Source organism: Physcomitrium patens, chromosome 3, assembly GCF_059467195.1.
Source record: "Physcomitrium patens ecotype Gransden chromosome 3, ASM5946719v1, whole genome shotgun sequence".
Lineage (NCBI taxonomy): Eukaryota > Viridiplantae > Streptophyta > Bryopsida > Funariales > Funariaceae > Physcomitrium > Physcomitrium patens.
In genome coordinates, this window is record NC_143412.1 from 17,636,570 (window position 1) to 17,650,697 (window position 14,128).

A 14,128-nucleotide genomic window follows, 5' to 3' on the forward strand; every position below is an offset into this window, starting at 1 on the left:
TTCACACATCAATAAATTTTCCTAAATTTAAACACATCTTCCTCTTGTTCCATAAGCCAGATTCATTTTGTGATGAATTTTGAAGTGACTATCTCCAATTATTATTTTTCCTTTTTTGCAACTTTTTTCTCCAAACAATCTCCTTTAACACCCTCCTAAACCACGCTCCAAATGGCTTCTCTATTCTACAAACTTTATTCTTCAACCTCTCCTCTCACTCTAATGCCCTTTGTTGGATTCCTCATCTTGGATGGATGAGCTTCTGTTGCAAGATTTCAAAGATATTATCAGGCTTCGAAACTTGACCAGCTGCAGCTGTGTGAATGGAAATCAGATCTATTCTGAAACCCTAGAAGGCTCTGATCTTCACTACACAAGACCAGCCGCTCCATAACACCCTCTATCGCAATCTCATTCGTTTCTGTCTTCGTGCCTCAAGTTCGCTTCGTAGCTTTGTCCTTGTTGTCGGAACATCGCTCGCAAACATGGGTGTCTCTTTTGAGAATGTGTCTTCCCAAGAGGGACTGAAGAAGCTCGATCAGTACCTTTCGACTCGTAGCTACATCTCTGGGTTAGTGCTCTCAATGTGGTATTTCACGCGGGGATTTTATTTGTTTGCGTTGGTGTTAGTTTGTTGACATGTGTTAATGCGGGCGGGTTGTAGAACAATCGTAGTCTGGATCATGTTGATCGTTTTGGTTGATGTGTAGATATCAAGCATCCAGGGATGACCTCGCCGTCTACGGTGCTTTGGCGAACGTGCCCGCGGAGTATACGAATGCTTCGAGATGGTTCAAGCACATCACGGCTCTAGCTGGACCTCAGTACGTATCTCACGCGTCTTCCTCTGTTTTGTTTTCTTTTTTCTTTTTCCGAGAAAGAAATTACTTGGATTTGTAGGTCGAGACGAGTCTACATCTCTTTACTTCAGTATTTTTGGTTTCAGTTATGAGTGTTAAAGCTACAATAAAGTTTTCTCATGGATAATGGAATGAATCTCTAATACATGACTCTGAGTGGGATTTTGATTGCATACAGGCTTTCTGCGCCAGGTGTAGGAGTACAAATTGAGAGCGGCGCTGCACCCGCTACTGCCGCTGCAGTTGCTTCACCCGTGGAGGAGGTCTCTGCCCCTACTGCAGAGGGAGACGATGATGACCTCGATCTGTTCGGTGACGAAACCGAGGAGGGGCTGCCGCCAATGCTGCGCGTGAGGAGGCTGCAAAGAAGGCTAAGGGTGCGAAGCCCAAAGTTGGTAAGTACAACTGTTCTACCACAACTGTAATGACGACATCGCGATCGAGTTTCATTATCCACTGTCTGGATCTTTCAAAAAATAATTTGATCTGTGGTAAGGTGGGTTTCTTGTTTGATTTCATTTCCAAGTTCGATTCAAATAATTCGATTCGACCCATGGTGGTTTTGGTGTTCGGCAGTTGGAAAGTCATCTATTGTTATGGACGTGAAGCCATGGGATGATGAAACGGATATGGTGAAGTTGGAGGAGTGTGTCCGTGCCGTTCAAATGGAGGGACTTCACTGGGGTGCTTGTAAGTGTTGACTAGCTTCTTTGTTTTTGAGGGAAAATTCTCTGGGGCGGGAGTGATATGCAGAACTTTGTCACTTCACCTTACAACTAATAGCCATCACTACAATCCTACATTCATGCGAGGAATCCTCATCACTTGGATCTTTTTTCTGTTTGGGTGCAGCCAAGCTCGTGACTGTGGTCGCCGGAATTAAGAAGTTGTCGATTATGATGACCATTGTCGACGACTTGGTAAGTATCGACAACTTGATCGAAGATTATCTGACTTCAGAACCTAACAACGAGTACATCCAGTCCTGCGACATTGTCGCATTCAACAAAATCTGTAAGTAACAAGACATTGTTGATTTATCACTACTACATTGCAAGATATTTTCAGATTTGAGTTTTAATCCTCATGTAACTCCTTTGTTTGATTCTTACTGTAATTTAATTGAATTGTGCAGAGGATCTCGTACTCGCGGTTTGTGTGCGAACTGGCTTCAGGGATGCTCAGCAATATGATGTGAGTCTTTTTTATTAGCCCGTTGGTTCAACTTTCTCATGCTATATGTTCCAAAAAATTATCTATAAATTACGTGTTATTTACAGATCGTCTAGACTGGTAACGTCTTGACATCCTTTCTGGACTGTCAAGATACAATGGCGTGTGTGTTTTGGTGTCCAGCAGTGCATTTTTCTTGAACTAAGTTTGAACACACCTCATAGCCCACAAAACATGCAAAGTGTAGAATCCTTCAATGCTTGCTGCCATGAGAGAGAGCTTGTCCCTTCGTACGGCAAATGGACTAGTGATACTTCCATGCCGTCTCAAGTCAGCGTTCAAGAATGAAACCAGTCATGGTAGCTGCATATTGAACGACGTAGCAGTTAACTCTTTTGGTGTTTATGCTACGTAAACTAGTTTCTTGCTTACGTTTATCTATGCAGAATTACCCGTAAGCTGTTATCGTAACGGACATACCTCGCACCACTACCAGGAAGTAACAACTCTCAAAATTGAACCCCAACTCGTTTCCAGTGTTGTGGATGAATGCTTATAATAGACATCCGTTCAAGAAAACCATTCGGTCTGACCTGAAACCCTTCAGCGTGCCTGCTGGCCTTGGTATCAGCAGGTGTATCTATTAGTGTAAAAGCAATCCTCGGTGTGAAATAGTAAATAGAGTAAAACAGTAATACCCACGGGTTTGAGCGCAGCGGCAAATCATCCTCAGAACAGACTTTTACTTGTGGAAGCATGCCGTCTTGTGGAAAATCATCCATGCGGTTGTTATCCAACGCAATCGCTCCACTACATGCGCAGGCATTCACAGGCTCTTTCGTAAGGTTCTGTTTCATATGGTTGATTCATTTGCCCGCACCGATACTGAAGAGCATTTCATTGATTATGTACCGTCATTACATTGAACAGTTTCAGTTCTATGTTTGCTTATTTTACAGGCGGGACACTAGCAACTGTTGCAGCTTGGTCCGGTCATAGAGAATTCCTGAAGAAGACGTTGAAGATCCTCAGTGCTACTATTCATAGTGATTATACGGTTTTTATATCATGCTAGAAACGTTTTTTTTTTTACAGCAAAATGGCCTGGTTTCTGGCTGCAGAACTCACAGACGTTCTAAAAATATCTGAATCGCTCGAACTGCGTGGGCAAGAAGTGCTCTGCATATCCCGTTGGGCCGAGTCATACTATATTTTGTGGCGAAAAATGGTGGCAGACAGCCAATCAACCAGTAAGGTACTGCGGGTCTCTTACTTGCGGGGTATCGCAGGTTGGGCAATCCGAATTCTTGCTTTAGGTAGTAACAACCATCACCTTCTGAAAGAACTTTGGGCTTGCCACCTAGTGCTTCGAACTGTGTCTCATACTTCCAGGTGTATCACTTTTGTTAGAAGACCCTTTCATGAGAATCTTTACTTCATGTTGAAATATTCTCGGGGTGGATCTGAGTTTCGGTGTCGTTGATTCGAAGTCCAGGGTTCCAATCTTTACAGCACAGCTTCCACATTTCGACAAAATCCAAGGCCTTGACACAGTCGAGCGCAACCATCTGGAGAGTGATGAAGTGGGACCCAGTAAAATAACTTGATTTGTTCGTATTCGATGCAGTCGAGAATTATCAAACCGGGGTTTAGTGATGTTTTTTCTGTACGTACAAGACGGATTGCGTACTGATGCTCAAAGCGATGTGCTTGAGAACCTCAATTCGCAATTTCATTTGGTCTAGGTGTCGAAGTTCGTGCTGTCGCTCGGTTCAGGTCATGTTGTGCTTACAGCAATCGACAACTCCCACACAAATCGATGAATATCTTGCTAAGGGTTCAATGTTCCCAACTGATGTGGCAAATCTTTCTCAAGCTGTACTACATGCCTTTACGATGGAGGAACAACGACCGGCAGATTCATCTCAAATGTTAGTCCCAAGAATAATTAGTGCATGGGAGCATTGAAGAAAAACCTTGACGTATTCCATTACACCTTTGTAATTGTAGAAATAGGGTTATTAAAGAGGTTCCACATGATGCGGTGTTTCAAGAGGGAAAGCAACATGGATGCTTCAGCGTCAAATGATACCATTTCGCTGAACAACTTCAGAGTTTGTAAACTGGGAGATTATGGCTCATTGAAATGTCACCATGAGTGCACAAATGACTTATGCGTTGGCAACAAGTCACCTATCACCACAAATAGAGAATGAATGCCTCTTTACATTAGTTCGTGTAGAAAGCAAAATCAGATACCATTTAGAGGAGTGTTTGGAAGAAGTCAACGGCTCAATGTGCTCGTTCAGATCTTATTCAAGGACATGTCCACTGTCACCAAATTCAAAATCTTTGTACAATCCGCTTGGGCCTGCCATTTTGGTATCCCTGAAATAAATTTCTTACACTAGGGTTGTTCGTAAGGTATTTTCTACTCTAACAAGAGTTTAAGTTTTTTCAAAAGCTACGAGTTGCGTAATCAATCTTACAGTCACAATGTTGGTGTTAACTCCAATCTAGGCTTCCATTTCTTACAGTCAAAATGGTTATTCCCATGGAAGATGCAATTTCCCATTGCTGTCGTGAAAACCGAGCACTCGCTGCGTGTAATTTCGCAGAGCATAGTCTTGTGTTTCGCAGTACCGCGTCTCCCAGTCCGCAGGTTTAATGGCCTTCGTCCCGAGGTCTGGAACCCTGTCTCTTGAAGTTAAACCCCGGTCCTCCGTCCAGTCCGGCACATAGGTTGCTGCGCGGCGATGAAACTTCAACTTGAACTCGTTCCAAGCTTGATATTTATAGTGGTTAATCACCGCTGTCCCGGGCCGAATGAGCTTCTGACCATAGCCAGGCTTTAGGGTAAAATGATGGATCACATTTGTTAGCGTTTTGTCGATTGCACTCAACAACACTATGGACTTGTGCCGCTCCGGCTTCTTAAGGCGGCAAGTATATCCCTGCGTGACGCCCTGAGGGGGAGAAACTGTCAAGCTCGACGGCCCAAAATTAACACAGAAAGTGGAGATTTGACCCACTGTGCCGTTAGTCTCCGAATCATGATCCGCAACTGATTCCTCGATAAACCGGGAAAGAATCGACGAGTTCGAGGTTTGAGTTTCATCAGAGCTTGGCGTTGGTGCCGGTTGTTCAGCAGCTTCAGGTATGGCTACTATAGATTTATTTCCCTCCGACAAGAAGCGCCTGCTCGGGAAAAGATATTCGTCAATGTCAGTGAATAGCACCCATGTGCATTCGGGCAGCGCCAGCAGGCTGCAATGGGAAAATCCGGCCTCCTGTGTTTTCATCCACGGCCATGACTGCTTCGTGACGTTGAAGCTGCTCAAGCTTTCGATGACCTCGTCTAAGTTGTCCTCACTGCCGTTATCGTAAATAATAAATTTCTCCACTCCGAGATGGCTGTTATAATACACCCACTCTTTCAGAAACTTTGCACCATTGTAGATCATCGTGCAGGAACAAATATGATATTTCCTCGGATTAGGCAGTGTCTGCGAATCCGCCCTTGGCGCCAAAACCTTCCTGTTTATTGAACGGACTGTCCGCTGTTCCAATGTGAGTGGAACATCCGCTGGCTTCATATTTTGCTTAGATCCGTAATAAGCAACTGAAGGAAGAACTGTACCTTCATACCTAATCGTTAGCTTCTTCCCAATCAAGGTTGTGATCAAATGCGCCGATGGGTGACCGCACCGGAAAATCTCTTGCGATTGCGCAGTAACAGATGTTTCGAAGTAGTCTCCGTACACACACTGAAACTGCTGGAGCCGCTCGTGCTGGGACATGTCCGGCTGATGAGCTCCACGAGTATGATTAATCCCATGCACAAAAACTACAACATCCTCCTCCGTTGGAAAGACTTCATACACCACCTTGCTCGAGTTCCACTGCAAAGCCTGCTGGCTGTCAGGAGCGGCCTTCCCTTTTCGACGAATTTCAATCTCAGAATCGATCTCGATAAGAACCGAGCTCCCATCCCACTCGAGACTCTCCGGAGGTGCACCGCATAACACTGCGGCTCGATCGGCGTAGAGTTTCAAGGCCGTGACCTTGCGGTAAGCGCCGTGTGTGTCATTCCCAAAATGACACTCTAGCCTGTCTTTGGTTGGGAATGCTGAGCTTGAAAATACTCGAATCAGAATTAAGATGTCGGAGTGAAAGCTAACAACATCCTCAATATGCGTTTTGTGGCTCGTGATTAGACTGCTCGATTCTCGCTGCAAGTACGTAGGGATTTTGCTCGTGGAAGTACTTAGCACAAATTTGCTTGACAGTGAAACTGCGTCAACTGAGAGAAGCCATGATGAGTGTTAGTTTATTGTTCCCTCGCCCACATAACTGAACTTCGGTGCAAATGCTGGCTAATACGAAGCTGCTTGAACTAACCACGCCTTTGCTTGTCATTGTCTTGCATTTGTGTGCATGAAAGTGCGTTCGATGAATGAGGGTAAGGAGGAAAGGAGCTTACACTGGGCAGGTAATCCCAAGACAGCAACTGAAGCTGTAATAGCAAGGAGATTGAAGCCAAAGCAAACTCTCCATAACCAGACACGCCGCCGAAACTTGTCGACATGGCGCTTGTTCATTGACTTGCTTTCTAAATCTGTTACATGCAAACTGAACACGCTGTGTGCCATCCCACCCTGCATCTGTATTAACCGCATGCTCAAATTCTTTGCCAATACGTCACTTGTTTCAAAGTGCCTTCAACTTCAATCGAAACCCCGCCTATATTATGCAATCCTCAGCAGCTTTCATATCGAAAAAGTGCAGGAGTTGTGGAACAATGTAAATGAATCGGCTGTCACAAATGGAAAGTTGTCTTTGTACACCTGAAGACTCTGAAGGGCTTTCATTGGAACCAAACGATCAAAAACCTTAAATCGGTGAGAGAGTTATGTATTGGAGCTAAAACCTCTTTCTGAATGTTCGCCACTGCAGCTCAAACATTCACACATCTGTGAGCCATTTACAAAGCCTTTGACAAGATAGCTATTCCTGAAACTAGACGCGTCACCATCAAACCCAGCTTCCAAGACCGTCGAAATATCAATAAACAGCTCCGCAAATCCTCCAGCGGGCTGCTCCCGTCAACCGCGACTAGCTCTCCTCACACTAGAAAAACCCAAAGCCATCCAGCAAGACGCCCCACTTCGGAAATCCATGACACAACAAATTTCTGATCAACGACCCTAGAGAGTACAGCACAATTTCCAGTGAAACAACGGTAGAATCCTCAACAACTCTTCGGCCGTGCCCGACGTGCAAACCACAAGCCGCAAAGACCACACAATCACGACAATACGTGAGTCGTTGCAGGAGCACTCACCCACCGACCGTTAACTCCACCATTAGAAACATCAAAGAACTTAAAAAAAAATGCCTAATGCGCTTCCACTTCACGGATGGGTGCCACGAGAGTGCGAAGCTGGAGCTGCAAGACGATCGCGGAGCCACATCTTCAGGGAGACGTGGGTGCTTGACACGGTCGTTGCACTGTGTTCCAACCCAAAATAAACTTCGATGATTGCGCACCTGGAGGTATCCGCCGTGGGCCCCGGCGTTCGCAGCAGCAGCCACTACAAGTGCTGATTCTTTGCGGAAGCCCCTCCTGGGAGTCGCGAGTGCGTGACATTTGCTTCGTCAGCGATCGATCAACTGGCACGCCGTCGCCCGGGTGCCTACTGGCGCGATGCTGCTCGCTAGGCCAGCGCCTCAGCCCCCCTGTCCTGTTTCGGCCTGCCCCGGCCCGGCCAGTCCCCGGTAATGAGGGCCCAGCCTGTGTCCCAAATATTTGATCCTCTTTTAAAGCATTTGGAACTTTTGTTGCTTTGTAATGACACCGAATGAAGACCACACGCCTCTTGTGCCAACAGAAGCCTCACATAAATGTGAAAAAATATTTTTCAATCGAATCTTTCAAAAGGTAGAGAATAAATAATATAACATAACATACTAAGATTCAAAATGAGTGTATTTATATAATAAAAATATTTAAATAAAATAATCACAGAAACAACAATTCATTTTTAACAAATAGATGTAAGTTAGTCCAGTTTTGGGTTTTTATTTATTTTTATTTATTTATTTTTATTATTATGCTTGTTAGAGAATGTGTTCATTGTATACTCTGAGAGATTTTGAAATAGCTCTAACTTAAAACACAATACACACACACACACACACATATATATATATATATATATATATACTGATAATATTTTATGTTTTTAAAACTGAGATATATGATAATTTAGAATAATATTGTATAAAACCAAAAGAGTTTTATTTGTGTTTTTTTACTAAACCAAACTAACAAAACATATCTGACATCTCAAAGAATCCTTATATTTTTAAAAAATCAACAATGCAGCCTACATTAACAACACCATCAAATGTAAACAACCTTTATATACTGCCAAAAACCTTTGACTTCATTGTTCAGGATAATATGTAGAACTCTATTTTTTGTTTTGTTTTATCCATGGCTCAACAATGGCATTATTCTATTTCACCTTCCAATTACTTTTGGTAATCTCACTATCCACGATAATTTAACAGATTAGCCCACAAGTTTGTGCTTAGAATTATTATGATAGTGAAAAGTTGAGAGAACTTCTTCATCAACAACTCTCAATATTGATCAAGTCAACAAACATTCTTGTGTAAACACAAGCACCCCATGAATTCAAATATGTTCCATTTGTAATTGAGAACAATACTCCAACATTAGCCACATCAACCCTTGACTTCTTTTTAAAACTCATGGTATCTCATGGGATTAACAACAAGAGGCTATTTGACTTACAATATTCTCTAGTGTTCTAGGACATTGTAGGGGTCCAAAGATATAACTTTTATTTTTTTTAAAATTTATTTTTTTTATTTTATTATTATTTTGTATCAACTTATCATGGGCCTTAGCAGGATTGACATTGTTGACTACTTGAGAATGTCAGGTCATGCCTTGTGCCTTTTTGTGGGGAATAGTGAATGGAGGACACCCCTATGTTCCCATGTTGGCATTGTCTTGGTCCCATCCCATACACTTTATCTGTTGATTCTGATTCTGTTTGACCCATTAGCCCATAGCTTTGACAACAAACATTACTTAGAGTATGTGCATTGGCTTACAATTAGTCAAACCAAAGGGTTCACAACACATGATCAAACTCACCTATAATTCACTCTGGACTTGTTGTCAAAGTCAACTCTCTTAAATCATTGAAGACTTTTGCACCCATTGTAAGGAAGCACAAGAAAGCTTAGCATTATTTCCTCATAAATAGTCAATTGTGATGTATTGTGGACATGTGACTAAAACAATGAATGCGAAGATTCCATGGAAGAAAGTAAGTCTATTTTGTTTTACTCTGTTGTGAAATTTGAAATAAATAGGGAAAGTTTACATAGAGAAGATACATGTCACATGCTGTATTATTACAGTAAAAAAATAACATAGTGTAAAAATTAATTTGCATTAAAAGTTGATAAATGTTTTATGTTCAGTAAAAATTAATATTTGTTGATTTTTATTTGTCAATTAAATATAGCCTTCCAATAAATCAAAATTTAGTATAAAAATCTTCAAAAAGTTTCTTGAGCTTTCAAATAGTTTAGAACTTAATATTTATAATGTTGGTTGTTTAAAACGTGTTAAAAACTTATACTTAGTCTAAGTTTTTGAATTGAGTCTATCAACACCAAAAATTTGCAACTACAATTATTAGTTGAATTAACTTATCTTTTCATTTAATAAAAATTAATTAACAAACAATATTATTAATACATATTTATAATTTTCAATATTTTTGTTATTTGGTAATGTATAGAGAGTAATTATCATAGTTCTTTCCAAAAAAATTTGCTAGAAGAGAAAGTGATATTATATATTATCTCTACTAAGTTATCTCCTATTAAATCACAGCATCTACAAAGTCATAGAAAAACAGTGAAACCAATATAATTTTGTAGTGCTAAGTTATCTTCTACTAAGTCATATTCTCCTATAAGTTCTACTCTAAGACTCAAAATGGCTCCATAACTCAGTAGATATAATATCATATTTAAAAAAATAATAATACAATATTACTTGAAATTTGGCCCACATATAAAAGTAGATGCAATAAACACCAATATTTAGTAAGAAAACAATAAAAACACTTAAAGATATTGAATTAGGATTTTAAATTAATTTTAAAAATAATAGAAATAATTATTATGAATTATTATGACTTTAATACATTAAATTTTTTACATTGATTAGATGTATAAATAAAATCTGTAGGTTTTAAAAATAAGTAAAGATAAAAATAAATTTTAACCTGCATTTTAAAATCTTGATTTAAATTAGAGTCATTAATCAAATATAGTATTAATTAAAATTCTATAATATTAATGAATATTATTTATAAAAAATATTTATTGATGATATTTTTTTATTTAAGATACAAAATACGCCATTTTGATTAATCAATCTTCTATTATAAAAATAAAATTATAAGAATGTGTAATTAAAAGATCTATATTAAAGTCTATTGAAATAAATGACTTAGGTAGAGATTGAAGAAGCCCACAAGATTGATGACAATTTTTTTTTTTTTTTTTTTTTTTTTTTTTTGTTTTGTTTTAGAAGAAGTATTATAAAATTAAAAAAAAGTTTTAATAACTTTTTATTTTTGTAGCCACCATAAAATAAGCTTTAAAGTTTTATTGTATCTATTATATTTTTATTGTATCTAATATCATGCTTGAATTTTTAGAATATATAAATATTATTTGCAATAAAAATACTGTCTTCAAAATAAAAATTTACTAAAGTCATTATAAAGGCTATTTTTAATATTTAAAAGTAAAGGATTACTTGATGTGCTTGAATATAATTCATCAAGAAAAACATTGTGAAGTATGGTTGTTGAATTTATAGCTCAAAGTTATCATTGATATGAATTTAAAAGAACAGATTGTTGTTTTTCATATGCAATATTTTTTTTGATTTAAGATAGGAATGTCTATACAAGACATTTAATAAATCTATTTATTATTATTTTTTGATATTATATAAAAATTATAAAAAAGTATATTTTAAAATATTTTATAATAATTTAAGATATACAATAATATAAAAAAATTAAAATTCTTATAATGAATATAAATTTGATTCAATAAAAAATAAATAAAAATAAAAATAAAATAAGTTACATTATAGAAGATATTACCTTAGATAAGTTGTTATTAATTAAAGGGTTGGCTTTTGGTATGTAAGAAGGCCAAGAAAAAAATATAGATGAATGAACAAAGGATCTTAAAGATATAGAGGATGTGCTAAAGACATATTTTTATAGTAGATTAGATATCAATAGATAGTCTTGGTAGAATTTTGAATAGATGTATTCATCAAAGGATGGAAATTGTCCATAAGGACGGAAGCCACCCCTTATAAGTAATGGATGTTGGAAGTAAGAGACATCTTACTCCATACTCTCTTTGTGAGCATCCTTACTGATGCTATATGCTATGACTTCAAAGTTCATTTTTTTCAATAGGTTATGGACCCACTTACCTTTAATTATGAGTTATGAAGTTTTTTAAAATCTTTTTTGTTATCAAGAATAGAGCTTATAGTTATTACTAATATTAGGATTAAATATCTTTTAAATTCTTTTTTGCATTTAGGTGTTGATGTAGTTTTGTTCTTACTTATTGTTGAGTGTATTCATTGTCTTTGAGGATATCAACAATATTAGAATGATATTATAGAACACTAGTGTTGTAATTTTTTGTTGAGTATATATAATTAGTACATTAATATTATGCTTTTATGTGTTGAATTTCTTAAGATGTCTTCTTATAGTGATAGGAAGGTAAGTATGAGATCAAAATTATTCTTATGAGAGTTAAGAGTGATTAAAGAATGAAATAACTAATTTACTCATAAAAAAGGTATATTGGATTTTCTAAAGCAACAATACCTTCTTATTTATTTAGAGTACTCTATCTTGTCTTCACTTGAGTGTCTTTGATATACTTCTTTATAAAACATGGTTTCAAATAAAAGTGAAGGCTTGAGAATGATTAAAAAGTTTAGAGGTGATAATTTTTATCATTGAAAGAAAAAAATAGAGCTTTTATTAGCTTTATTGTATCATGGATATGTATTTACTATAATTGTTACTTAGATTGTTTATAGTTGATTGATAGATTAAAAACTTGGTCAAGAAGTTAACCACGTGCCACATGTGTTGGTAGCTTATAAAATAAGTTAACTATTTGGCGCCTATATAGAAAACTTGTATTGCAAATTAAGATACATGTTGTGCAAAGTCAACATATTAAAGAAGTCTTGTAGAATGTCGCCACATAGCTCCTATGTAGGTAATATATATAAAAGTAAGAATGAAGCCTTCTTTATTCTTGTCAATTTCTTTCTTCCTTCTAATCTAGTTTCAAAAGCCTTTCGTTTCTTTGTCTTTTGGCTATAGCTATTCTAGTTTCTTTTTAATACATACACTTCTTTATTTTTATTTTTTCATACTTATTTGAGAAAGTCTCACTTGTTTATTTTCTTTCATTGAGTTTTTGTCCTTGACAAATTGATAAGAATATATTTATAATATCAAACCTTTGTCTTTTTTTTGATTAAGAGTAGATTATTTCATTCTCTTGATAAGACATAAGCATATTAAAAGTTACAAATTATCCTCTTTTAAATTGATATTATTTTTAATATTTTTTATTTTTAAGTATTTTTTTATTGTTTTACTTGTCTTGAGAAATATTAGACATCTTTTTTCTTCTAAGTATTATCATGATAGAGCTTTTCAAAATGAAGAGTGCAATGACATAAATATAAGAATAATTGAAGAAGTTAATTCTTACAATGCATCAACTCAATTTACCACTACAATGAAGAACAAGAATAACAAAAAGTAAAAATATAGATATAATTTGAATTGCTTCAACATTTGTAATAAATCATGTCTCTTCTTTTATGGTAGCACATCATTCAAGTTTTAAAGAACAAAAAATTGCCTTACTTGAGAATTTTAATGATATAAGTTCAAAGTTTTGAAGATTTATCAATCAAGTACAATTAATAATTGAACTTTAACTCCAAAGCTATCCAATTCCAAGGTCACAAGTCAATTTTATTAAAATATTATTTTTTGGTTTTGTACTATTATGGTTTTTACCTTTTTTTTAACAACATGATTCAATATTGAACAATTTGGAAGCTTTCTTGACAGAGTTTCAATCTATATATGAAAAATATGATATGATTTGTATTGCAATAGATAAGATTTATATTTTGTAACAAAAAAATTAATCTATAATATTATATGCTTCACAATTTTAAAAACTTATAATTAATATTAAATAAGATGATGTTGCACTTACTAACCAATTTTTTTTATGAATTACAATATGAAGTATAAAAATTATTACTCAATTTATCTAATCTTCAAGTATTGAATTAAGCAATTAATTTTGCTATAAAGAATGACATTTGGCTTTTTAAATTTTGATAAGATAATTGCATAAGTAGGCCTCAATATTATTATAATTCAATGGCAATACCCATGTCTTTTCAAAATATACCTTCAAAAGTAGAAGATATAAAAATCAACATAATACATTTCAAACCTCTTATTGAGCAAGAAAAGACTTATTGTCATGAAGAAAGATTATGTTTACATTATAGAAAAACAAAGCACATTGCTAAATTTTTTCTAAAAAAGTGATATAATCATAAAATGAAAAGTATGACTATCAAAAAAGTTAATATGTTAGAAAATAAGTTTATCTAACTATAATATGGATCGTGCAGCTTGAACCTTATACAATACTTAACAAAGGTTCTATTTTGTCTTCAAAATCCTTTCTTTCTTTTACAATAGATGTTAGTTAAAGATCTAAATATCACAAAGCCTTTATCTCGCTAGATTTGAAAGCTTCAATATGTTTTTTAGACAAAAAGTTTGTTAAAAGACATAATATATCTTTAATAAATAAAAATAAAATATATTTATGTAAAAATTGTAGATGGTTGTCTTTTGTCCATAAAATTATTATAACCATTA

General features: G+C 36.2%; 2 protein-coding genes and 1 long non-coding RNA gene across 3 annotated transcripts; 2 read left to right on the forward strand and 1 right to left on the reverse strand.

Annotated features, from left to right (window-relative positions):
- The first annotated feature begins 356 nt into the window (after positions 1-356).
- On the forward strand, positions 357-2,142 carry LOC112280304 (elongation factor 1-delta 1-like). Its single transcript, XM_024515643.2, is given in 7 exon segments — positions 357-571; positions 711-824; positions 1,039-1,189; positions 1,192-1,255; positions 1,437-1,550; positions 1,713-1,874; positions 1,996-2,142. Coding segments are annotated over 7 exon segments (693 nt in total). The 5' UTR covers positions 357-485; the 3' UTR covers positions 1,998-2,142.
- Positions 1,996-4,460, forward strand: LOC149989538 (uncharacterized). The gene is made up of 3 exons (XR_016502200.1): positions 1,996-2,054; positions 2,993-3,288; positions 3,529-4,460. It is a non-coding gene; the product is annotated as an uncharacterized LOC149989538 (long non-coding RNA).
- LOC112280303 (glycosyltransferase family 92 protein RCOM_0530710) lies at positions 4,307-7,647 on the reverse strand. The gene is made up of 2 exons (XM_090249063.1): positions 6,517-7,647; positions 4,307-6,336 (listed from the first exon to the last, which is right to left on the reverse strand). Exons 1-2 carry the CDS (start codon positions 6,710-6,712, stop codon positions 4,580-4,582), a joined length of 1,953 nt encoding a protein of 650 aa, XP_090105189.1. The 5' UTR covers positions 6,713-7,647; the 3' UTR covers positions 4,307-4,579.
- Between the last annotated feature and the right edge of the window lie 6,481 nt (positions 7,648-14,128).